Raw genomic sequence first — 26,309 nt, forward strand, 5'->3', positions numbered from 1 at the left:
AATGGTTTACCTAATGGGCCCATGGGGGGGGGGGATGCATTACCATGCTTATGACTCTGCATGGGAGGCCACAGGCCCTCAGGAGCCAATTATCCCATAGTGGGACTTGGGATACTGTAGGATATAAAGGGATCACGACCGACCGCATAAGTATGGCTATTCACAGGGTACTTGGGAAGTCAAGGGTCTATATCAAAAGATTGAGGTCCGAAATGCGAGGGCCAGAGGTTTATTGGGTGCCTACCATATGGGGGGGAAGGATGGGCGTGGGGACCACACAGTTGTACACCTATGGCGTCTAAATTGTTTTCCCTCAATGTAAAGGGTCTCAATTCCCCTCGGAAGCGGCTGCTTTTTAAGAGGGAGCTCCACAGGCAGGCAGCCAGGATAGTTTTTGTTCAGGAAACACATGTCAGAAAGCACCATGAGTGATTATTAACCAAACAACTTACGGATTTCTTTATTTTATTTTTATTTATTTAACATTTTTCTATACCGAACTTCATGACAAGCTTCATATCAGGCCGGTTTACATTAAACTTAGGGGTTAACTTAGCAAAAAACCATATAACAAGAAGGCCGAAGCGCAGATACAAATAACAGGGTAAAGAACTTGGAGGCTAGAGTAGCCAGGAAATAAAGGACAGAAAAAACTGGAGAATGAACATGAATGGATATGCAGTTACTGGGTTGGACATTTAGTCTATTGAGCTAAATGAAAGCACTGTTGCGATGTTATGCTTGAGGGAAGGCTTGGACAAAAAGCCAAGTCTTGAGTTTTTTCCGGAAGGTAATCAGGCAGGGTTCCAGACTTAGATCCGTCGGCAGGTTATTCCAGATGATGGGGCCAGCTGTGGAAAGTGCCCGTTCTCTCGTGGAGGTTAGACAAGAGGATTTAGTTGGGGGAACTTGAAGGGTTCCTTTGTGTGCCTCTCTGATGGGTCTTGTAGATGTGTATAATTTGAGTGGTAACTGAAGGTCTAAAGGAAGTTGGTTGTGTATGGATTTGTGGATAATAGTGAGTGCTTTGTGCAAAATTCTGTATTTAATAGGTAACCAGTGTAGGTTTCTAAGTATCGGGGTGATGTGAGTTCTCCTGTTAGTGTTGGTTAATATCCTGGCTGCTGAGTTCTGGAGCATCTGTAGTGGTTTAATCCCACTTGATCATTGTGTATGATCCCCGGTTGTGTATGACCCCCCGTATAGCCGGGCAACCAATACCCTGGCCAAGATCTTCAAGTCAATATTAATTAAGGATATTGGCCTATATGAACTGCATTTAGTGGGGTCCCGTCCTGGCTTAGCGAGCACTGTTACACCTGCAGTATTTGCATCCGAGGTAAAGTCTGAGCCCTCTAATAGGGAGTTAAAAGCTTGGGTCATAGGGCCAACCAAGGTGAGGGCAAATTTACGGTAGTATATTCCCGTGAATCCATCCATCCCTGGTGCCTTTCCGGGTTTTAATTTTTTGATAGCTGCCAACACTTCCTGCTGAGAAATGTGTTTGTCTAGGACCTCTTTTTGTAAAGGGGTAATCTGTGGCAAAGTGGTATCCTCTAAGTAGTCACATATGGTTTCTAGGGGTATGGAGGTGTCTCAGGCATACAGTCAGTAAAGGACTGGCATATTTCCTCTGATGAAGTAACCACCTGTCCTTTGGTATTTAGTATCTTGGCTACTGTTTGTGCCTGGGCTACTCTTAATTGTCTGGCCAGGTACTTGCCTGCCTTATTTCCTCCTTTGAAGTGCTGCTGTTTAAGGAGGGTAAGGTAATGGCTAATAGCCGTATCCTCTAAAGATCTTAATTGGGCCCGCACTACTAAAATTTTCTGGTAAAGCTTCTCTGAGAACTACTATGTCGCTGTGTTAAGTTAGCAAGTTCCAAGAGCAGCTGTGTTCTTTGAGCATCCCTTTCTTTGGTACAATATGCCGCTCGGGCAACGCAAGAACCCCGGATCACTGCCTTGGAACATTCCCAAACTGTTAAGAGTGACATGCCTTCAGTTTGGTTGTCACTAATACCCTGGCCAAGACTTGAAGATCTTGGCCAGGGTATTGGTTGCCCAGCTAAACGGGGGGTCATACACAACCGGGGATCATACACAATGATCAAGTGGGATTTGTTCTGGGGCGACTAGCAGCAGACAATGTCCGCCAGATTGTAGACATTATAGACATGGTGCACCAGGAAGGCCTTCCAGCTATACTCTTTGCCTTGGATACTGAAAAGGCATTCGATCTAGTTCACTGGGAGTTTCTCTTTCAAACGATGCATGCAATGGGTTTTGGGACTTCTTTTATTGCCTGGATTCGCAAAATGTACGCACACCTAGCTGCCAGAGTCAAAGTCAATGGGAGCTACGGACCCCACTTTTCAATTCAGAGGGGTACTAGACAGGGGTGTCCTTTCCCCCCTCCTGTTTGCTATATTTTTGAAGCCCTTTGTAATCCAAATTAGGGGCAACGAGGCCATTCGAGGGGTATCCAAAGGGTCTGCTCAGTTCAAAATATCCCTCTTTGCCGATGATGTTATGTTCACCCTCACTGAGCCTGAGTGCTCACTTCAGGGAGTTATGGACGAGTTGGCCAAATTTGCAGCAAGGTCTGGAATGAAAATTAATTTCAACAAGTCAGAAATATTTATTATTTATTTAGCATTTTTATATACCGACATTCTTGATAAAATATCAAATCAGGTCGGTTTACATAAAACAAAACTATCGCGGTGAGGCGTTACAATAAACGGAGTTTATTGTAACCTTATCCTCTCAAGTAGTCACAGCACTACAGCAACGGTTCCCTTTCAAATGGACTCTCACATCTCTTAAGTATTTGGAGATTAGGTTGGGTCCACACACTAATTCATTGTATGACTTAAATTACCGACCTCTTATTGATAATATCTGGGAAAATTTGGACAAATGGTTAGAACATACCCATTCGAGGTTGGGAAGATTGGCCATTATTAAGATGAACATTCTCCCTCACTTTTTATATTTTTTTTACCACAATTCCTATATACCTTCCTTCTACTCTGCTTAAAAAATGGCAACAATTGTGTCACTTCATCTGGAGGCGTCGTCCCCCTAGGATAGCCAAGGCCATTCTGTTTCAACCTAAACTACGGCAGGGGATTACAGGTGCCAAACCTTTTGTGGTACTATGGCGCAGCACAACCGAGAGCCCTGGTAGCCCTTCACAGCACCAGGGACATCCCATAATGGGTTAAGTTGGAGCAGGCGCATTTAGGCCATTTCCCAATGGATGCGCTCCCTTGGCAGCCCCAAACATCAAGAGGGGGGACCCTATCCATAGCATTTGCCTTGCTAACCACCCTGCGACTATGGCGACTTTGGAAGCCGGTGTTGGTGGGTCCGAAGCAATACTCCATGATGACCCATTTATTTACTAATGTGGTGGTGCCTCTTCGAGACTGCTCCGTGGCCCATCAGCAGTGGATAAAAGCTATCATCTGTAAATTGGGTCATGTATATCTACAGGATGCTATGGTTTCTAAAGAAAACTTATGTAAAGTACCTGCTCTTGACAATATTGATTTTCTTCTGTATGCTAAGGTGTATCATTTTACACTCAAGGGGCTTAGAGAGGGCACCATAAGATCCAAGGGTAACACTTTGCAAAAATGCCTCTTCCATGCGGGGGGGTGATATCAAAGATATATGCTCTTATAAATGGACAAAAACTGGGTCCCTTACGACATCGGACATTTTGGGAAGTAGACCTTCAAGTATCCTTGGAAGATAAAGACTGGGAACAGATTTACTCTGCTGCTCATAAGTGCTCCATATCAGCAGGGCTCCAAGAAAACTGCTATAAATCGATCTACCGCTGGCATTATACGCCGGTCGCCCTTCATAAATTTGCACCAGACATACCTGATAGATGTTGGAGAGGCTGTGAGGCCAAGGGCACTTACTACCATATCTGGTGGCAATGCCCCAAGGTTACTAAATGCTGGCAGGAGGTATTTGAGTGGATGGCCCAGGTTCTTAATGCAACCGTTAAAGTTGAACCTTGGCATGCATTGCTGGGATTACCACTACCAGAAATCACACAAGCCACTCAGAAACTGGTTCTACAAGTCTTTATTGCAAAGAGAGTGGAGATTGCACTCCACTGGAAGAAAGAAAATGCACCAGCCTTAGCAAATATTTTACAATGCTTATACTCTTATTATCAGCTGAATAAGCTTACAGCATTACATCAAGATCGCATCCTTGCCTTTCAGAAAATCTGGGAGCCCTATTGCACTTGGTTTGCAGGTCAGGGTGACTTGACGGCATAACTAATGTGTGGCTGCTGGAGTCATTTGGGGAACACCTCCCACGGAACTGGGAACGTTTGTTGATTGATACTGTTCTCACGGCAGATCAGCCCTATTCCCAGCAGGCCTCTTGAGAAGGACTCCTCATTACAGCAAAGTATGGCTCTACATTTCAAACTCTGCTAGTTCTCTTCATCTTTCCATGTTATTACACCATTTGCTAAACCTCTTACCTCAAGATATCCGTTGGTCTGGTCGTGTTGGGGGGGGGGGGGGGGGGGGGGGGGGGGGGGGGGGGGGGGGGGGGGAAGGGTAGGGATCATCATAGAAGGAACATAAACCGGTACCAGTTGCTAATGCATTATACATCATGTTTGATACTGTTCATCCTATACTGAGTTTTGCCTGTTTGGATTGTTATTTTTGTATTCAGATTGCATTATGTGATGTTCTGTCCTTATTCTGGTTACCAATAAAAATGCACCTGTATGTTGGTGTGGCTATGGTCAAAGGGGCACATATTGGTTCTATCCCTTAGTATTTTTCTTCGGGGGGGCGTGACGGGACATAAAGGAGATTAGGCTTCTCTATAAAAATAACTTTTCTCTAATGCCAAGTTTGAGGTGTTGGGCTACTAGAGAGACACTGCAGTGTTTGGTTTGACTGCAGACAAAGCTTTTATTACTCAATGCATACATGTGGCCAGACCTATTAATTGCACGGTTATGGAAAAGTGCTCACGTGTCGCTCAATGGAAGACACAATTGACACATATAGCACTAATAGAGAAAATTACTTATTCATTGCACGAGATGCTAGATTTTACAATCGCTTCACTTTCTGTACTGAGACTTTTCAGATTCATTATACCAATCATAAGAGGACTATACTTTTTTTTTTGATTAAGGCAACAGCATCTGTGCTGAAAAATGTTTCACTTTGACTGCTTGGAAGCCTGAGGACATTTTTAAAATACTACTTCAAGGTACTCTCAGGTCTTACGGCCCTTGGTGACAAGTTAAGATCATCATAAGGTCCGAGACACTGAACATGGCAACCATGCTGATCTGAGAGAGTCATTTTAGAAGAGCAACTACTAGGAAATCTTTTGAGCCCTGGCTTGTCATCTGCCGACTTGAAGAGAAGCAATGCTAAATCAAACCCAGTCTTGAAGAAAAAGAAATTACATTTTTTTTTTTTGAGTCTCCCAAAAAAAACCCAAACAAAAAACTTTTACCCAGGGAGAAAACAACTCTAAGCGCCTTTAGTTTTAGAGAGCAAAAACCATGCCCTTTCCTGCTAGCAGAAGAAAACAGACTGAGACTTAAGTGGCAACAGTTGGACGGGAACACACAAGCTCCATGCTCTGTCCGTCCGTGCTGTCGGACGACGTCACCCGCTTGTGTGGCTGATATTTGTGCTGCCCGTACACGGAGAAAGTCAAGTGCTCGGGCTGGGATACACACTTAACAACAGAAAGGAGTAACTGGGTAGAGTGAATGGGCCAGATGATATTTTTCTGTCATCTAATCTGTATATTATATTAAAACGGCTTTCAACTGACTGAATGCACCTCTCCTTAAAGAGCAAACGTAGGTGTCGACCAAATCTCTCACTACAACAAGCTAGATCAGTAGTACCATTTTATTTAATGACAAATTCCTGCAGCAAAAGGAGTAACAAATCCAAAGAGTACACGGCCAGAAGAAAAAAAAAACTTGCTTGTTAAAAATAAACAGTTCTGACTACAGATCATAGGAGTAACATGTGGGCACTTACAGACCCACAATACAGGGAAAAACGTCTTGCTTGTCTCAGGTCCATGCCCACTCCTTTGGCATTTCCCATTTTCCGAGGGCAGTCCCAGTAGGACTTTTACTTCTGTGTGATTGGGAAAGAGTTCTGGTCCATTAACTCGCCCACCTTCTCCTGGAGGACATTAACCAGATCAGCCAGCACAAATATATGGGTTTCGTCCAAGTCATGCAGGATGAACTTCTTCCCAAGGGCGTTGGTCTCATCCAAGTACAGCAGGAACTGCTTCATTGCTGGATCGCTGTGACAACGACATACATTAAGTGAGAGCCACCTTCCTTCAAAGCGACGCGAGTCAGTACAGAAATTCCATTACTTCAAGCTGGGGCGACGGCTCTCAGTCTCATTCCCAGCCTATGCTCACTCTGGTTGCCAAAATATTAAATATTTGCATAAATCAGCCTAGTTCTTAGACACAAATATATCTCATGCATATGTCCATTACTGATATCCTGGGGAACCCTGATGACCAAGCTGAGACGCAGTAAGCCAAGAGGACAGATGTGACTTTTACAAAATAAAAAAAAAGTCCAGAATACAGAAATGAGTTTATAAACTTCATACTTTCTTATTCTAATACTACTTACTGTCAGTGAAGAGGAGTATTTTAAACCTCTGATCCATATGGTTTATCAACATAACTAACTTCCCACCCCTCTATTCAACCCTTCCATGTATCCAAACTCTAAAATGTATGATATAGCCACTGCTTTTGTTCAATGGCTATATCATAGGATATCTAGTCTATAGGATATCCAATCACAAACAGCTTTGCAAAATCAGAGAGGCTGAGCCGACAAGCAATTCTATTTTATTAGCTTTGACTTGGATGCGAGTCAAATTTCAAAAGGATTTTGAAGTCATCAAATCTGAATTTAAAAAAAAAAAAGTCTTTTCTCTGGTCTGAAACTGTTATGGTAAATATACAAACCACAGGGCGCTAAAAAAATAAGTGGGTCTGGTGTTTTTAGCTTGTTTTCCTCTGCAGACTTTTTTGCTAGTGTTCCATTTGCTGCACCAGGTTTAATTACAGGACCTAGCTTCTAAATACCCAAGAGAGATTTGTTAGCCAAAAGGACAGAACTGCCAAGCCAAAAATAATAAAAAGTGTGACTTATAAGAATGTGGATGTTTCCTAGGTAACCACAAGGCAGAAGTCATGTAGCTTGTGGTGAATATAGCAATATAAAATTAGGTCACCAGTTTTCTGACAGCTGAATTAACCATAACATTAAAAGAGTGACATCAGAAGGTGCTGAACGGACCCCTTCTATGTTCATAAAGCTTTTGCTCTACTGAGCATGTGTGGGAATTCACACTTGCATTGTGAACGCCCTCAGTCAATATTAGAGCCAAGTCTAGGCAAGTCATTTTGCTGTTTACAGAGAACACTGTTTACGGTACGCAAGCTTGCTTTCTCCGTTGACAAGCAGGGCTGAATTAGCTAAGACAGACGTGTGGGAAGTCCTAGATAAGGGTTACAGAGGAGCGTTTACTGAATAAGTCATCATGGAGAATGGACTGCTGACTAAACAAGTTACACAAAGCTGCTTGTCCAAATTTGCCACTTTTTTGATAAATTGTCCAGACCGTGATAGGAAGCGAGAATGTGCACCGATGACCAAGTTGCCGCTTTGCAGATGTTTTCAATAGGTACTGCACTCTGATGAACCGCTAATGAAGCCATGGTTCCCACTTGATAAGCCTTGATAGCATTTGTGATTTGGTGCCTGCTAGGGCATAACAATGTGTAATACAGTCCTCTAAACAACTGAACAATGTTTGTTTGGCTATCATTTTGCTCAATCCATAGGATTGTAAAAGACAAATAGCTATGAGGCACTGAGGGCTTCTTGGTACTTTATTTTAATATAGCACTGAAAAGTGCTGTTTTGGGGGGGTGGGGGGGGGGGGCTGTCAAGGCAGCAAGGCTACAAAATAATTAAAAAATGGTATTGAAAAATGATTAGCAGGAAACCATTTCCTGGAGAGAAGGGGTACATGTCCACATGGGGATTCTCACAGATGCTCAGTAGAGTCAAAGCTCTATGAGCTTACAGGGAAGTGTCTGCTCGTCACCGCTGGATGACACCACCCACATGTCAAGGCTTTGCTGACAGAAAAAGAAGAGGTTAGGGCATAAGCAGGAAGATCAGAATGAACCTCTAATTGGGCATAAAGGAAATTCATTGTATGTACCAACCATTCCACAAGAACTCCTTTCAGAACATTCACCATCTTCTCTGTGCAGCAGGAAAGAAAGTTTCTCTTGAGGGTCTGTGTGTTACTTTCCTGAAATCCGTCTTAATGAGAACGCTCCCGAAAGGACAGCTGGAAAAGACATGCAAGAAAGCAGCAGTGAAAATACAAAACAGCATTACCAAGCGTCAATGTATAAGTATGGCAAGGCTTCTTTCACCGTGTGCTACCTAGCCACCCGATGCCACACCAGCTCTCGGACAGTTTGAACCACATGAAGATGGCAAGATCCTGTGAGTCTACGGGGCCCGCATGGTTCAAACTTCTGGCGTGGCACCAGGCTGGTCAGTGGTGGTCAGAGGGAATGTAGACTATGGGATAACTCTTCTAAAATTGTATTAACATAAGTTTACACATCTAAGGGGGACTACACAGCAACCACACTACTTTATTAAACTTTTGATCTCAGCAAGTTTCTGGATAGTTTATAAACCAAATTATTAACTCTGTATATGGATTAAACCGGCATGATGTGTTTCACGAATGTCGGTAAATAAAAGTTAATAAATAAATAAATAATAAATAAATAAATAATTCAAGTATAAAAAGTCAAAGCATATAAAATTGTTAATCAGAAGCTTGATCCTTCCTCCTCCTTCCCAGAGACACAAAAGGGCAACTAACAGAATCTGTGGCAGCACAGCAAGGCGGTCCAAACAGTTATCTGCCACATCTTCCATGTTCTTATGTAATGGTTGCATATATTGTAACTGGTATGACAGAAAACACAAATACTAAGGCAGCAACAGTCAATCTGTTGCTTGGGAGCCTCACCTGGATCAATGTGTCAATGGCATGAAGTATGACAATAGGTTTATTCAGGAGCCAAGGCCTGCACATCCATGCTTCAGATACCATTTGTAAAGAACAGTAATGTGTTCTCAGCTAGAATATGCTTGGTTGCCATCCAGCAGCTGAAGCAAATATCCACATGCTGGGATACATTACTTCTCTTTCCCCCGAGTAGATAGCTGGTAGATGGCTGGTGATTACATAAAGTAATCACCAGCCATTATAATCATTATTATCCTCTTCTCAATCTCACTACCCCTCCATGAATCTCTCATACCTGCTCCATGAGATTTAATTTGCCAGCTAATATTGCCTTCAATTTTGGTAGTTCTCTTACATATAACTCTCCTGTATAAGTTAATTTCTACCTTCTATCTTGCTTTCCTCATACATTCTATAGAACTTTCATTTATCTCAAGTTTATTATCTGTAAACACTGCTGCGATTACCTATATTGCATAGCGCTGTTGTGAGTTTTTGTTGAATGTAAACCGATGTGATGTTACTAAACAATTATCGGTATATAAAAGCCTCAAATAAATAAATAAATAAATAATTTAGACATCCAAGTTGAATATAGTAACTGCACCCGTTCTACGCCCGGGTGGCGAGCATTTTTATTGGTACATATTCTCTTGTATGGAAGAGTTAGCTGAAAAGGAAAAACGAAATTGTTTTCACCTAGGGAAGGGACGTGGAGGTACATTAGATAAAGCCATGGCTGGCTATGAAATTTATTTGCTGAAAACCTCTTTGTACACGACATTTTTGGTATAAACTCTATGGTCTTTCTTTAAGTTGCCTTCCTAAGACCTTTACCTTGACTTGCTGAAAGGAGTTTGTTCTTGAAAAAGCAACATTCCTGTGCACAGTTGCGCCACGTTCCTCTCCTACACACAGAGCAGGGATGGAGGAGGCTCCTCTGTCTGACATTACCAAGCGCGATGTATGTGCCTCGAAGGCGGCTGCGCCATCTATCGGCGGGCTGGGACAACTCTATACCGATGACTGAGCAAGCGAGCACTGACGGACACACTACCAAGCCCGATACATTTGAGCACGATGACAGCATTGCAGCCTCAGGTATGTACAATTCAATAGGCAAGCCGAGATGGGCACCACCTAATGCTGGAGTTCTGGGTTCAGTTTTCAATAGATGTTAATGCACCCACTCACTTTGGTACCAGGATTGGTACAGTATGATTGTTTTCCCCGATTCTCAACAATTTATTTATTTAAAAAGTACTTATTTCCCGCTCCCTCCATAGTTTGAGGCGGGGCACAAACGAACATTCATAAAATAATTAAAACATATGCACACAATAAAATAGGATCATCAGAGACAAGAAACATAAATAAAGCCTGCCACATAAGTAAAAGTTCAGGAGACAAATCAAAACTGCCTAAAAAAAAAAGAAAAAGGGTGGAGGTTAAAGCTGGCCAGCCAGTGGAGACAACTGCAATGCACATGGGAGGATGAAGCTCCAAACCACAGGGAGGAGTGATAATTAAATGCTGGGAAAGCTACTATTGCATTTGGCAATCCGTGGAGCTCACCTATGGTCTGTCACATTTACCTCTGGGTTCGAGCCACCACCAGCAGCCCCTGACGCTATCAAGGATCCCCAGTGCAGCCGCATGGCAGGCTGCCGCGTTCCACCAGTTCAGATGTTTCTGACTCGACTTGCGGCATGACGCCGCCAACATGCTCTCTGGCCTCCCCTAGGTGCAGGCCTGACTGACCTCAAGATTCAAAGGGCCCATGGTGAGAAACCCTCTGCGGCATCCACTGATGACCTCACAGGGGCTGGCCCATAAAAGGCCCTTGCTTCTCTATGGTCCTTGCCTTGGCAACAGGCCTCCTTAAGTTCTGTAGCGTGAGTTGCCTCAGCGTTCCTTATCTTCATTTCCTAGCTTCTGTGTTCTTGTTCCAGTGGTCCTTATCTTCGTTTCTCAGTTCCTGTGTTCTTCATCTTCAGTGTCCGTGGTCCTTCTTCAGCTCTTCAGTATGCCTTACCTCCCATGCTGCTCCTTTCCTTCCTGCCTTCCCTATGGAAAATACCTGGTATTGACCTTGGCCTGACTAATGGAGTCAGTCAAATGCTACCTGCCACTGTGCACTGCCTGCCTCCTGAATATCCTCGAATGCCACCTTTCACTGACCCCAACCTACTTCTGGATTCACCTGTACTACCCAGCACTCTCAAAAGATCTTCAAACCATCAGTAGAAGCCTCCACCTAGGACCTGCCGGCTCCAGCTCCCAAAGGCTCAACCTGAGGGGGAACGTGGGCTGATACAGACGAAGCTCCAGCTGGGCCTCTGCCTCGCCTAACTCAGTTTGCCAACGGTGGGGACCTGCAGGTTGCACCAAATCCACCTCGGTCCAAGGGTCCATGTCCACAACAAATTGCAGAGGCCATGGATTTGGCAGCTATCACAGCCTTGCAGGTGATCCCGGGTCTTGCACACAAGTTGCAAGAGCCGCAGAAGTTTCTGGAGATCCTGGCAGTTTCTATGAAATGACTCTCCACACGGCTGGAAGCTGGCATGACCCCAGCAGTCCTGTCGCCACCCTATTCTGCACCTGCCAGTTCCACCCCTGTATGCCAGGGACTCCAAGCAATGCTGTGGGTTGTTGAACCAGTGCAACATGCACTTTGCATTGCAGGCACAGTTGACCAAGACCACCTATATTCTCTCCCTTCTGGATGGCAAGGCATTGGCATGGGCTTCTCCCCTCTGGGAGCGTACGGATCCCATACTGCACAATCTGCAATTCACAAGCATGTTCAAGACGGTCTTTGAGGAATGGCCAGTTGGCCATCATGGGTTCAGAACTACTCCATCTCCATCAAGGCACCAGAACTTTGGAGGAATATGCCACTGAGTTCTGGACCCTGGCAACAGAGCTTAATTGGCAGGAAGACTCCACACCATTTTCCTGGAAGGTGTCCCCACCATGATTAAAGACAAGCTTGTGGCTTGGGACCTACCTACTTCCTTGGAAGGGCTTATCAAGCTGACAGGCAAGACTGACTTATGACTCCAGCAAAGGGCAAGAGAGGTTTGACCACATTGAAGAATGGTGATAATAGCACCCTGGCTCCAATGGCCGCTTTCACTTCCGGCCCCCAACTCCTCCAAACTGTGGGTTCTTTCGAAGAGCTCATGCAGGTGTACAAAACACTATGCACCATACACAAATTAATACACAACGAAAACGCAGACTGGCTCAACACAGCCCTTCGTGTACACATCCCCAATAGATACCTAAGATCAGCCAACAAAGCACTTCTAACTATTCCATCAGTCAAAACAGCAAGACTAACCCAGGTAAGAGAAAGGGCGTTATCCTTAGTGGGACCCATACTATGGAACTCCATGCCCTTGGAACTAAGGCTACAAAGAGAAAACAAAACATTTAGAAAAAAATCTAAAAACTTGGCTCTTTAAACAAGCTTTTCAAAAAGAGAAGGGAGAATAGAAACCAGGGAAGTGCAAGATACAAACAATGAACACCCACACAAACAATAAGGGTGTAGTTTTTAATAGAACTCATCACTAAGGGATAAGTTACAATTATAGAATGAGTCTTGGACTCAAAACTGCTATAGAATTGACCTGGACATGATGTTGAACACATTCATTCAACAACTAACATTAATTAAAAACTATGTTACCGAACCTTATGGCACCTGTGTAAACTGATAGATTTTAATAGCATTACTTTTATGTGCCTTACTGTAAACAGTTGTGACAGTACCCACCTTAATGACGGTCTAGAAAAAGATTTAAATACATAAATAATCATTTAACACCCGAGGAGAGGCTCCACCGAAGACAATTTGGCTTATGTCTGTATGTGCGAGCCGGGGCCTTCTACTCGCTCAATGCCCCCTGAGTCAGAAACCTCCCAGTGCCTAGGGTCTGGTGGGGAGGTGACCCTAAACCTTACTGTCCCAGCAACACAATTACTGACTGTGACCTTAAAATTGGGATCCCCAAGCTTCGCCACCCAGGCATTTGAGGACTCTGGTTCCTACGAGAACTTCATCATGAAAGAACTCGTGGACCAGCTACTTAATCCCACTATGCATCGGGCTGTGCCCTGATAATCTCCATTTACAGAGATCCTCTTCCCACCAGGTCACCCAGACTACCACGTCACTGATGCTACATACTGGCCTCCTCCACCAAGAGGAGATTAGTTTACACATCACCAGGTTCATCCATTCCATTGTCCTGGGATTACCCTGGCTCCAGCAACATCATCCTTAATTTGATTAGACTACCCTTCAGCTCACCCGAGTCACGAGTGTAGGAACACTTGTCTGGAAATTGTGGAACCCCCTCACCTCCTGACTGTGGCTACAACACTCCCCGGTCTCCCTCCTTAGTATGCAGATTTCAAAGATGACTCTGCTTTCCTCTTCAAGAAGACATTACCACCTCACCGCTCATACGATTGCGGAATCAAAACTCCTCCTCAGGGAAGGGTTTACCCCTTATCACTCCCCGAGACTAGAGCCATGTCAGACTATATCCAGGAAAATCTGGAGCAGGGCTTTATCTGACCTTTTTTCCCGGCGGGAGCCGGATTTTTCTTTGTGGCAAAGAAGAAAGACTTGCTCAGGCCATATATTGATTACAATGGATTAAATGCCATCACTAAAAAGGATCACTACCCTTTGCCTACAAGGCACAAGGATCTTCACCAAACTAGACCTTAGGGGAGCATATAACCTCTTCCAAATATTGGCTGGCGTCAAGTGGAAAACAGCTTTTAACACTCGAGACAGACATTATGAATATTTAGTTATGCTCTTTAGGCTTTGCAATGCACCTGCAATCTTCCAAAAGACAGCTAATGAAATTTTTCGTGACTTACTTTACATTTGTGTGGTTGTGTAGACAACATATTGATCTTCTCCAAAGATCTCAGCACCCACCATTGGGATATGTGCGTGGTCCTGCAATGCCTGCAAGAAAACAACTTATTCGCCAAGCTGGAAAATTGCCCTTTCAAAAAAGGTGAACTTCCCTTCCTGGGGTACATTGTTTCACATGACCAATTCCATATGGACCCCAAGAAAGTGAGAGCCATCAGGAACTGGCTTCGTCCAGTGGGGCTTCAAGCACTGCAGAGGCTCCTGGGATTCACCAACTATTATTGTCAGTTTATTCCAAACTGTTCCTCTGTGGCAACCCCTTCTCAGCTCTTACCTGAAAGGGCGCCAACTTCATGGACTGAATCCGTAGAGGCATTCCAAAAACCGAAGAATGCCTTTTTTGGAAATTTCTTGTCTACGTCATCCCCATCCCATGCACCCTTAGTCCTGAAGCAGATGCCTCTACACTGGGCATAGGGGCAGTTTTAAGCCAACATTCATCAAAAGAAGCACTTCACCCCTGTTCTCTCTTTAAAAAAAAATCAATCCCCGCCCCCTGCAGAGCACAACTATGATATTCCTGGATATCCTTGAAAGCTGCCTGCCACTAACCCCAACTTGCTTCCGGATTCACCTGTACTACCCATCATTCTTAACAAATCTTCTGACCATCAGCAGAAGCCTCTACCTAAGATTTGCCAGCCCTGGCACCCAAAGACTCAACCCAAGGAAACATGGGCTGGTATAAGCAAAGCTCCAGTTGGGCCTCTGCCTTGTTTGACACTGCCTACTGAGTGAGGACCTGCAGAGCTCCTCCCTGCAGGTTGCACCAACTCCACCTCATGCCAAGGGTCCATGCCTACAACAGCTATTTTAAAAAGATGGGTTTTTAAGGCTTTTTTAAATTTTTTAAGTTTTTCAATTTTTGTAGACAGCGTATCACCATAGGTAGAGAATTCCACAACACAGGTCCTGCTCTTGAGAAGGCCCTTTCCTGGGTCACTGGTAAGTGAGATTGTCAGGTAGGAGGAACATCTGGAAGTGATTGAGATGAAAACTGCAGGGTTTTGGAAAGAGCGTAAATCTTATTTATTTATTTTATTTTTATTTATTTAGCATTTTTATATACCGACTTTCCAATAACAGAATTACTGATCAACTCGGTTTACATTATAACAGAACAATCACATTTACAAGTAAATGTCTTACAATGAACAGGTTGAAATAACTTGGATAGGTATATATGGGGTTAACCAGTAACAGATATATTGCCTAATGTAGGCATAAGAAAAAAGATACAGTGCCTAATGTAGGTTAAATAAACAGTACTAATAAGACTAGGTTATGATCCTCGACTGCCAAAGTTTATGTGTGTTCTTTAGATGATCTAAATAGCTCTCAGGTGGAATGTCACCGGGAGGATCATTGGCAGGGATGTTCCGCGTGTTGCTGTTATGGGAACGCTTGGTTGAATAACCAAGTCTTGAGTCTTTTTTTAAATGTAGATGAGCATTGCACTGATCTGAGTTCTGGTGGGAGAGTGTTCCAGATTTTGGGGCCCGCTGTGGAGAAGGCTCTTTTGCTTAATGCTGACTTCATCGGTGGTATGTGCAGGTTGTTTTTATAGGCTTGTCTTACTGGTCTGGTGGATGTGTTGAATTGGAGAGGGATTTTGAGCTCGAGTGGTGCCAATTTGTGTAGTGCCTTGTGGGTTATTGAGAGCACTTTAAAAAGTATTCTGAATTTAACGGGAAGCCAGTGTAGGCTTTTCAAAATGGGTGATATGTGGTCTCTTTTGTTGGACTTGGTTAAGATCCTTGCTGCTGCGTTTTGCAGCATCTGTAGAGGTTTTATGGCGTTAGCCGGGAGGCCTAGTAGAAGTGAGTTGCAATAATCTATTTTCGTGAGAATGAGTGCTTGTAGCACTAAACGGAAATCTTGGAAATGGAGGAGAGGTCTCAGCCTTTTCAAAACTTGTAATTTGAAGAATCCATCCTTTACGATATTATTTATGAGAGATCTGTAATTCGATTATCAAGGATAACCCCTAGATTTCTGACTTGTGTGGACATTGTTAATTGAGTAGACAGGATGGTATTGGGATGTGTGTAGGTTCCGTCTTGGGAGATAAGGAGGTATTCTGTTTTGCTTTGATTTAGAATCAGATTAAGGCTAGTGAGCAAGTTGTTGATAGCTTGCTTGCAAGAGTTCCAGAAGTCCAGGGTTTTTTGGAGAGATTCAGTAATAGGAATCATTATCTATACATCGTCTGCGTATAAGTAGTGTATGAGATTTAGTTTAATGAGGAGCTGGCAGAGTGGGAGAAGGTATATATTGAATAAGGTTGGAGAGAGTGAGGATCCTTGTGGGACTCCCAAGGTGCAGGTGACTGGTTGAGATACTTCATTGTTGACCTTGACCTTATACTGTCTGTTCTGTAAGAATGATTTGAACCATTTGAGGGCATCATCTCCGATGCCAATGTCTGACAGACGATCTATTAAAGTGTTATGATTGACCGTGTCAAAAGCTGCCGAGAGATCTAGTAGGATGAGTAGACAAGGGTGTCGGTTTTCCAGATTTAGTAATATGGAATCAGTCAGTGAAATAAGGAGAGTTTCCGTGCTTCGTGATTGGCGGAAGCCGAACTGAGCTGGAGAAAGAATGTTGTAGTCGTTCAGGTATTCAGTTAGTTGTTTGTTTACAACTCGTTCCATGATCTTTGCGATGAAAGGTAGATTTGCAATTGGGCGATAATTAGATGGGTTTTCTGGAGAAAGATTAGGTTTTTTTAGAAGTGGTTTTACTATTGCCATTTTTAGAGGGTCAGGTACTAGTCCTTGGGAGAATGAGCAGTTGATGATTTGTGCAATGGGTTTGGAGATGGTTTTAGCGCAAGCGATGAGTAGATTGGTGGGTATGGAGTCCTGAGGGTGTGAAGAAGGTTTGAGCTTTTTTAGAATATTTTCGATCTCTAAAGAAGAGGTCGGTTCGAATTCCCTAAGGCTGGCCTTTTGTGCTGAGACAGCAGCTCGAGGTGTAACTGGTGAAGCATTGATATTGTTCTTGGACTGAGTTAGGAGTTTTGGGATCTTATTTTTAAAGTAGGTTGCCAATTCTTCCGCTTTGCTTGCTGCTTTATCATCTGGTATGGATGTCAATGCGGGTTTAGTGAGTGATGATACCAAAGAAAAAAGCGCCCTGGGGTCGAAGATGAAGTGGTGAATTTTTTGCGAGTAAAAGTTTCTTTTTGCTTGGAGGATGGATATTCTGTAAAGGTGCATCGTGGACTTGAATGCTGAGATGTTGGTAGATGTGGGGTTTTTCCGCCAGTGTTGTTCTTTTTTTCTGAGATCTTGTTTTAAAGATTTTAGATTTGGTGTGTACCAGGGTTTTCTATTGTCCTTGTTTGCTTGATGCGCTTTGGTGATAGTTGGGCATGTGGTATCTGCCACTTTTTTGGTAATGTTGTTCCACGACGAAATGGCTGCTTCCACGTTTGTTAGGTCTAGTTGGTTGAATTCCTCTGATAGGCAATTGCTGAGTGTTTCTTGGCTGCATATTTTCTTGAATTGGATTGAGGTATTCTGCTTTCCTGGGGTGGTAGGTAGGTTTATCTTTAGTACGGTGTTGATCAGCATATGGTCTGACCATGGAACTGGTGTGCATGTAGGGTGAGAGGAGTGGGTAATTTCCTGGTTAATGAAAATGAGGTCCAACGTATGACCTGCTTTGTGTGTGGGTTCTTTAATTATTTGATTGAAACCCATGAAGTTTAGTGTGTTTAGGAAGGTTTCACAACTAGAAGAGAGGGGGGATACATCTACATGGAGATTGAAATCCCCCAGGATGATCGCTGGGATGGTGGAGTTGATGTGTTTTACTATATTTTCAATCAAAGGTGACGGATCAGTTTCAAGGTATCCTGGGGTGGCGTATATTAGCCCGATTTGAAGGTGAGAGGATCTGAAGACTGCGAATTCTAGAGAATGGGAGGATATTGAGGTTTGCAACGACATTCCCAGTGTTTTTTTTGCTGCAAGAAGACGACCACCTCCTCTTTTTTTGAGTCTTGGGAGAGAGAATATATTGTAAGTTTGGGTGGGGAGTTGGTTGATTGAGAGTTGGTTGATTGAGAGAATAGCTGATCCAGGTTAAGGTAATATCGTTAAGAAGGTTGTGTATGAGTATGGTAAGCTTGTATTGTAGGTGCTGTATGGGTAACCAGTGTAGCTGCTGCAGAAATATTTTTTGTGATAGTTTTTTTATGATGTACCATGGATGTAATAATTCTGCCCTTGGGGGTGCATTATGCAAAGTTTAACATAGCCTGCATTTATTCATGGAGTGTTCAATATCAGCATCTATTCCAAGCCAATAACTTCTAGCTACTGCTTTCATATACAAAATGCCTGATATGTAGTGAGCAGAACTTCCCAAATGCACTGTATGTCTCTTAAGATAACTCATTCTTGTTATGAGGACGTCTCATCAGCATGCAAAGGAAATCTAACTAGTAAATTTAATTTACTAGTAATTTAAATATATTGCAAATAGTAATTTGCAGTATTTTTTATTTGTTAAGTTTCTTATTATATTTGATGTCGAATTGGGAAATGTTTCTACCATGTTACTCTCTGCAGTTATTCACATTGTTAATTGTATACCGGGTTGATGTGATTCATATCATGAAACTCAGTACAATAAAAATAATAAATAAATAATAAAAAAAAAAAAGCTGACACTTATCCACTTTCCTTAGAAATGAATCCTGGTCATTTGCCAGAATGCTCACAGTATATGTGAGCAGGGGTGTATCTGGCATCAGAGCTGCAGGCAGAGTTGAGATATCTACATTTTGGACACTTCTATGGCAAATACCACGGTGTCAGCATTCTTGATCTGTTTCCCCAGAGTGGGAAAGTAGGTTTGATCAAATCTGGTATGGACATTGCTAAAAAAAAAAAAAAAGAAGTTGCCGATTCTCATTTGATATCATTCACCATCTAGTATGGGGGCTGTACAGAGCCACAAAATGCCAGATGGAACAGAGTCACTTGTTGCATGATGCTTAAGGACATTGATATCCACCACGAGAAACTATGCACAAATTGTTAGCAAAGCACCAGATAATATTTTAAGAGTCAATAAATTTCATAATGGCCTACGGTCATAAGATAACAGTTCAAAACAGAACTATAGCCACTGTTAGAATGGTTTGCAAAGGATACAAAATGCAAATCGGCAACTTCTTTTTATAGCAATGTCCATACAAGATTTAGATCAAACCTACCTTACCACTCTGGGGAAACAGATCAAGAATGCCGACACCATGGTATTTGCCACAGAAGTGTCCAAAATGTATTTATATATATCCTCCCTCAACAAAGCCATTCAAGATGGTGTACAATATTGCCAATTAAGGCAAAAAACATAAAACAAAATAAAACTGTGGAAAACATCTTTATGATGGCTCATCAACATTCAAGGTGCTCGCTGGATTGATTTAACAATTGTGGCCGGGCCTTTCAGAAACCATAATAGAAGCTGAGGAATCCTAAGGAAAGCTTGTAACAAAGTAATGAAACTTTGCAGACGGCTTGGCTTTTTTAATCCACCAGTCAAATTCCTCATTCACACAGCTGTGCGCAAAAATGTTTTGCCACCCCTTGTTAAATTGTATGCTTCAATGAATCTCAGTGACCAGAAGCTGACAACCTCTACGTGGTACAAAGTTAAACATGACATCTTAGTCATTTTTTTTTAAATTAAAATTTGCAGTATTTGCTGATTTTAACAGATTGAAATTTAAAAAAATGAATATGGCATGTGCAAAAGGTTTGGACACCCTTTCAGTCAATATCTTGTACCACCTATTTTGGCAGAAAACAGCAGCTTCCAAGTGTTTCTTGTAGGTAGCTGACAGTCCTTCTATTCTTGAATATTTTCCCCAGTCTACCTTGCAGAACTCTTCTAGCTCAAAATATTCTTAGGTCTCCTTGCATGCATTTCATGTTTGAGAGCTCCCCTCAGATATTCAATAATATTCAGGACTGAGCAACTTTTTTCTTCTCTGTATTTCATGGATTGATTTTGAGGTATGTTTCAGACCGTTGTCTTGCAGAAATATCCAGCCTCTTTTCGGCTTCAATTTCTTCACCATGACTTTTGTGATGAGATCGTAGAAAAAGGTTTTCTTCTGACAACTCTTCCTTGCAGTTCACTGCTGTGTAAGCAATGCTATACTGTGGACAGTTACTCCAGTATCAGCAGGTCATTTTCAGAGATCTGTTTTGCAAATCTAACCAGTTTACAGATACTTCTATCAAAGACTTTTCTTGGGAGGACACTAAAGAAATCAACTGTGATAACATTTAATTATCAAAAGGGAGACTATGATAAAAGAAGGAAAATGGTTAGTCAGACATGAAAGGAGCAGCTGCTAAGATTAATTAACAGTTTATAATCAGGCATGGACCTTGTTTAAAAACTACCATCATGGAAGGCCAGAGCAGTTGTATTCCTCTCATTTCAAAAGGCAGAAAGAAGGCTAAAAAACGACAACCAGCATGAATAAAAGGTAAGGTAAGAGAAGCTATCACTGGATCCAAATGAATAAAACAGGAAACAGCATAAGCACTGGCAAGTTAGATGCAAAGCACCGATAAGAAAGGCAAATGAGAAACTACTACTTACCTAATAATTTCCTTTTCTTTAGGACAGTTAGATGACATAACCCCCAGAATCCTCAAAGAAACATACGCTCAAACAACTCAGGACGCTTAAATGTCCCCCCCATCAGAGATGCTCACCTGACAACTACCAGAGAAAGAGCTTTTTCCATTGCCTGCCCTAAAATTTGGAACTCCCTCCCAAAAGATCTGAGAACCCAACCTAACCTCAAAACTTTCACAAAAAAAAAACCAAACCTAAAAACATTGCTGTTTCACAAAGTCTACATTGACAGTCAAACTTCTCATCATCCTATCACCCTAAGGAACTTCCAACCAAATCCACAAAATAACATCTCCAACCAGCACCAAACAAACCCTCCTCACTCAAAAATGATTCTCTTCTGTACTATAAATGATTAATCTTTTGTTTAATATGCATCCTGTTATACCTTTTTTCTCAATTGTTAAGAGAATTTCAATTTGAATCTTGTAAACCGTTATGGTGGCTTCAGCGAATGACATTATATAAAACTCAATAAATAAATGAATCCAGAACAAGTGGGTTATGCACCTCTACCAACAAATGAAGACGGAGCAAACTGACGTCACAGTATATATAGCCCTGCAGTGACATCATCCTGTCAGTATTCTCTTCAAAAGCAACTGTGGGCAGACCAGCAAAACTTGATTAAACAGATAACCATTTCAATACAAAACTGAGCTCAGACAAGAATGTATTAACACTAGTCTAGGGACTGGACTAACATTCACCAGCAATCCTTATAACATATAGCTATGCAGGAGGACCATAGTACAACCATTCAGCAGCCAAGGGAGGGAAGTTGGATTCATCTGACTCTTCTAAAGAAAGGAAATTATCAGGTAAATAGTAATTTCTCATTTCTTAGCATCCAGTCAGATAAATCCAGAACAAGTGGGATGTACCCAAGCTACTTCCAAATAGGACAGAAGGCTGCCCGCGGTCCAGTCAAAACCACACGTGCAAAGGCTGCATCCTCCCAGGCTTGCACATCCATATGATAATACTTGGAAAAAGTGTGTAGCGAGGACCACGCTGCAGCCAGACAAATGTTGACGAGAGACAATTTCATTTCCGCCCGTGACACTGCCTGAGCCCTAGTGGAATGAGTCCTGACCTAAGTAATGGTTTCCCAGCATCAATGTATGTAGCTGTGACTACCTCCTTAATCCAGCAAGTTATGGTAGCCTGTGAGCCTGCTGGCTCTCCCTGCCTATTACCACCCTGAAGGACAAACTGGCGATCCATCTTCCGTAAAGGCTTAATAACCTACAGGTATCTGACAATACGCCTCTTAACATCCAAGGGTCGCAACAGACCATACTCCTCTACATCTCTCTCTCTGTCCAGAGAGAACAGGTAGATGGAATGATTCAAGTGAAAGTCAGTGACCACCTTTGGTAGAAAAGGCAGCACAATACGCAGCTGTACCGCCCCTGGAGTCACCCAGAGGAATGGATCCCGGCAAGACAAAGCCTGCAGTTCGGAAACCCTATGCACAGAACAAATTGCCACAAAAAAAAAAAAACGGTTTCCAAGGTCAGTAACTGCAAAGTCAGGTTATCCATCTAAATGTAGGACCTGCTAAGAAATCCAATACCAAACGAAGATTCCATAAGGGCACCAGAAACCACAAAGGACGAAAATGTTTCACTCTTTTCAGGAAACGGGCCACATCAGGATGAGCAGACAAGGATCCACCATTCACCTGATCCCTGAAACAGGCTCACTATTAATTTGGGAGCAAGTTGGAAAAACTGGCCAGTAAGTGGGGTGAATCACTGCTTCGATGTTTGGTGGAGGATAAGAGGCACTCTTCTTTAACATGAGAGATCATGCTAGAGGATCCAAGTGTTTTCAACCCTATAGAGGAGTGACCTTTTCAGAGGACTCGACCCTTTGGTAGGTCTCAGTCCTTTCGTCCCAGACAACTCAGAAGAGGCGAGGGCTCGGGTAGTGGAACATCTCGAGCCTCCCAATGAAGGTTTGCTAACCTACCCCCAGGAACACGAGATAGGGGGACACCTCTCTCTTTTATTAGAGGTGGGTCAAAATCACATTGGATCAATGGGTCCTGGAGGTGATAACGAGAAAGGTATGCAATGGAGTTTCATAGTGTTCCTCCAGACGTGTTCATGGAGTCTCCCTGCCACTCCCCACAGAAGAAGCAGGCAGTGGAAGATACATTGGCAAGGCTCCTCAGTGTTCACGTCTCTAGAAAATACAGGGCAATATTCCACTTATTTTGTTGTGCCCAAGAAGGAGGGCTCCTTTCTTCCATCCTGAATCTCAAAGGTGTTGAATGTCATCTGCGAAGATCCCCCATAATGTTATCATTACTCAATAAATCTTTATATGATTGCAAAAAAAATATGGAGTGTGATTTGATATACCAAATTCTATCTTCAAATTCTCAAATGTTTTGAAAGTATTTCCAACCCAAATTTGATCTAAAAATTTCAGACCTGTGTCTTTCAATCTCTCATGTCAACTGACATGATAGCCATAGATAATAAAGGGTTACTTATCAAAGAGGAGATAAGTGATGGCCCTCCCAGGTCCAAACCTAACAATTTGTATACAGTGCTCAAAATCTTTAAAGTATGAGAGACCGGTTCTAGTAATTTTATGATATTGTGGCAAGAGAGTGGTCAATAATATATTTGAGTCTACACCTTCTGACTGAAATTGTTCTACAGAGGCCCATTTGGATGTTCCTGTATGTTCATCCCACCAATTAAGCGAGCAGACAAATAATATACATATAAATCAGGGATGTCCAGTCTGCTACAATCCCTGAGTAATTGTAAGATAGCTAATTTAATAAGCAGAGTTTATCTCCACCAAAGAAAGGAGGCTATCACTCCATTAATGCCATGAAAGATGCAGGGAAGATGTTGAAAAAGGTATAGTAACTTGGGAACCACCGCCATTTTGACTAGGTATACTTTATTGAGTAAAGTATAATTCTATCCATCGATCCATACTATATTGGAAAGTAGTTTGTGAATATTAGGATAATTTAGTTTATATAATTCAGTGAGATTAATGTATACAAAAATACCTAGATATTTCAAAGGAGCATCAGCCACTGAAAAATTCCCAACAGCCCTTATTTGATGACCTGCTGGGCCAAGAGGAACATAAAGAGATTTATTAAAATTAAATTTGCATCCGGAAAGGACACTATTCGCCAGAAGAGCCAGCAAATTCGGGACCTATTTGTTCACCTACTGCTTATTCTACCCTTGACTTTCTCTGTCTTTGCCCTCTTGTCATGATGTTCGTCTCTTTTCGCCCCAACCCCTTTCTACCCTCCTCTTGTCTTCCACCTACCTTCAGTGCTACTCTCTTTCTGCCTTTTTCCCTATCTCCAGGAAGCTAATTCTCAATCAGGCAAAATATAAAAAAATAAACAAACCCAACAGGTTCTTGCCTTAATCTCCCGCTCACCTCGGTCTCCCGTTCCCAGACAGCAGCTGGGTCAGGAGGCTTCAGCAGGGTGACGAGGAGGAAAATTGGCAGCTTCGGGTTCAGGCCCGAGATAAATGAAGCGCTCAGCAGCAACAGCAGGGTCAGGGGTGAAAGCAAAACGCTCAAAAGCTGCGAGAAACGCAGGGAGACGGTCGGCTGGACGAGCTCTTCCTCTTGCCTTCCGCATCTGCCCCGACTTCCGGTCGCCTCCGATTGGCTGCTACCGATGAGTCATCACTCTGCGCCTGCTGGCTGGGCTGCCGACAGTGTTGCCAACCTCACTTATTTACCGCGAGATTGGGCTTCTTTTTGTAGTCATTCGCGGATTTTTTTTTCCGATTCGCGGGTTGCTTTTAATTGGGCTATTTTTTTCTGCCAGTCGCGTTTTTTTTGGGCTTGTTGGGCGGGACTTGTGCTCTGAATCATGTTACAGTGATTGGCTGCTGCTGCTGCGATGAAGCCTGTCCATAGCAGGCGCACCCTATCCCTATATTGCAGCAGTAAGCCAATCAGAGCAGGAGCTGCAAGCCTTGTTGATGCACACGTCAGGAGCACATTTTGTGGGCAGACCCAGCCAGCACTGCACAGCATCTCACGTGGGCGGAACGGGAAGGCCGGCAGCGCAGCATTGGAGCGCAACAGCAAAGGAATCCAGAGTGTGCAGCTACAGCCAGGTATCAGGAGGGGAGGAATTAGGATGTAGGGAGGGGGAATAAGTGTGTGGTGACCAGAGATGTGCTGGGAGGGGGATGAGTGTGTGGGGGGCCAGAGATGTGCTGGGAGGGGTTAGGGAGGGGGGCCAGAGATGTGCTGGGAGGGAGGGGGGGGGGAATGAGAGTGTGGGGGGCCAGAGATGTGCTGGGAGGGGAATGAGAGTGTGGGGGGCCAGAGATGTGCTGGGAGGGAGGGAGGGGGGGGGGAAGGAGAGTGTGGGGGGGCCAGAGATTGTGCTGGGAGGGAGGGAGGGAGGGAGGGAGGGAGGGGGGGGGGGGGAGGGAATGAGAGTGTGGGGGGCCAGAGATGTGCTGGGAGGGAGGGAGGGAGGGAGGGGAATGAGAGTGTGGGGGGCCAGAGATGTGCTGGGAGGGAGGGAGGGAGGGAGGGAGGGGGGGGGGGGGAATGAGAGTGTGGGGGGCCAGAGATGTGCTGGGAGGGAGGGAGGGAGGGGAGGGGGGGGGAATGAGAGTGTGGGGGGGCCAGAGATGTGCTGGGAGGGAGGAGGGAGGGAGGGAGGGGGGGGGGGGGAATGAGAGTGTGGGGGCCAGAGATGTGCTGGGAGGGAGGGAGGGAGGGAGGGAGGGGGGGGGGGAATGAGAGTGTGGGGGGCCAGAGATGTGCTGGGAGGGAGGGAGGGAGGAGAGGGGGGGAGGGAAGGAGGGGGGGGGAATGAGAGTTGTGGGGGGCCAGAGATGTGCTGGGAGGGAGGGAGGGGAGGGGGGGGGGGGGGGAATGAGAGTGTGGGGGGCCAGAGATGTGCTGGGAGGGAGGGAGGGTGGGGGGGCCAGAGATGTGCTGGGAGGGAGGAGGGGGGGGGGGGGGAATGAGAGTGTGGGGGGCCAGAGATGTGCTGGGAGGGAGGGGGGGGGGGGGGGAATGAGAGTGTGGGGGGCCAGAGATGTGCTGGGAGGGAGGGAGGGTGGGGGGCCAGAGATGTGCTGGGAGGGAGGGAGGGGGGGGGGGGGAATGAGAGTGTGGGGGGCCAGAGATGTGCTGGGAGGGAGGGGGGGGGGGGGAATGAGAGTGTGGGGGGCCAGAGATGTGCTGGGTGGGAGGGAGGGGGGGGGGGGAATGAGAGTGTGGGGGGCCAGAGATGTGCTGGGAGGGAGGGGGGGGGGGGGAATGAGAGTGTGGGGGGGCCAGAGATGTGCTGGGAGGGGGGGGGGGGGAATGAGAGTGTGGGGGGCCAGAGATGTGCTGGGAGGGAGGGGAGGGGGGGGGGGAATGAGAGTGTGGGGGGCCAGAGAGATGTGCTGGGAGGGAGGGGGGGGGGGGGAATGAGAGTGTGGGGGGCCAGAGATGTGCTGGGAGGGAGGGAGGGTGGGGGGCCAGAGATGTGCTGGGAGGGAGGGAGGGAGGGGG

At 44.3% G+C, this 26,309-nt stretch overlaps 1 protein-coding gene across 3 annotated transcripts; it reads right to left on the minus strand.

Moving 5' to 3' along the window:
* Positions 1 to 4,090: 4,090 nt before the first annotated feature.
* GTF2H5 (general transcription factor IIH subunit 5) lies at positions 4,091 to 24,532 on the minus strand. Of its 3 annotated transcripts, XM_029596659.1 has the most exons (4): positions 24,210 to 24,532; positions 14,042 to 14,132; positions 8,304 to 8,431; positions 4,091 to 6,341 (listed from the first exon to the last, which is right to left on the minus strand). In XM_029596659.1, exons 3-4 carry the CDS (start codon positions 8,336 to 8,338, stop codon positions 6,161 to 6,163), a joined length of 216 nt encoding a protein of 71 aa, XP_029452519.1. In that variant the 5' UTR covers positions 8,339 to 8,431; positions 14,042 to 14,132; positions 24,210 to 24,532; the 3' UTR covers positions 4,091 to 6,160. The 3 variants fall into 3 exon arrangements, with proteins under 3 accessions (XP_029452519.1, XP_029452520.1, XP_029452518.1); XM_029596660.1 differs by lacking the exon at positions 14,042 to 14,132 and having other exon boundaries at positions 24,193 to 24,532; XM_029596658.1 differs by lacking the exon at positions 14,042 to 14,132 and having other exon boundaries at positions 24,210 to 24,531.
* Between the last annotated feature and the right edge of the window lie 1,777 nt (positions 24,533 to 26,309).

This window comes from Rhinatrema bivittatum, chromosome 3, assembly GCF_901001135.1.
Source record: "Rhinatrema bivittatum chromosome 3, aRhiBiv1.1, whole genome shotgun sequence".
Classification (NCBI taxonomy): domain Eukaryota; kingdom Metazoa; phylum Chordata; class Amphibia; order Gymnophiona; family Rhinatrematidae; genus Rhinatrema; species Rhinatrema bivittatum.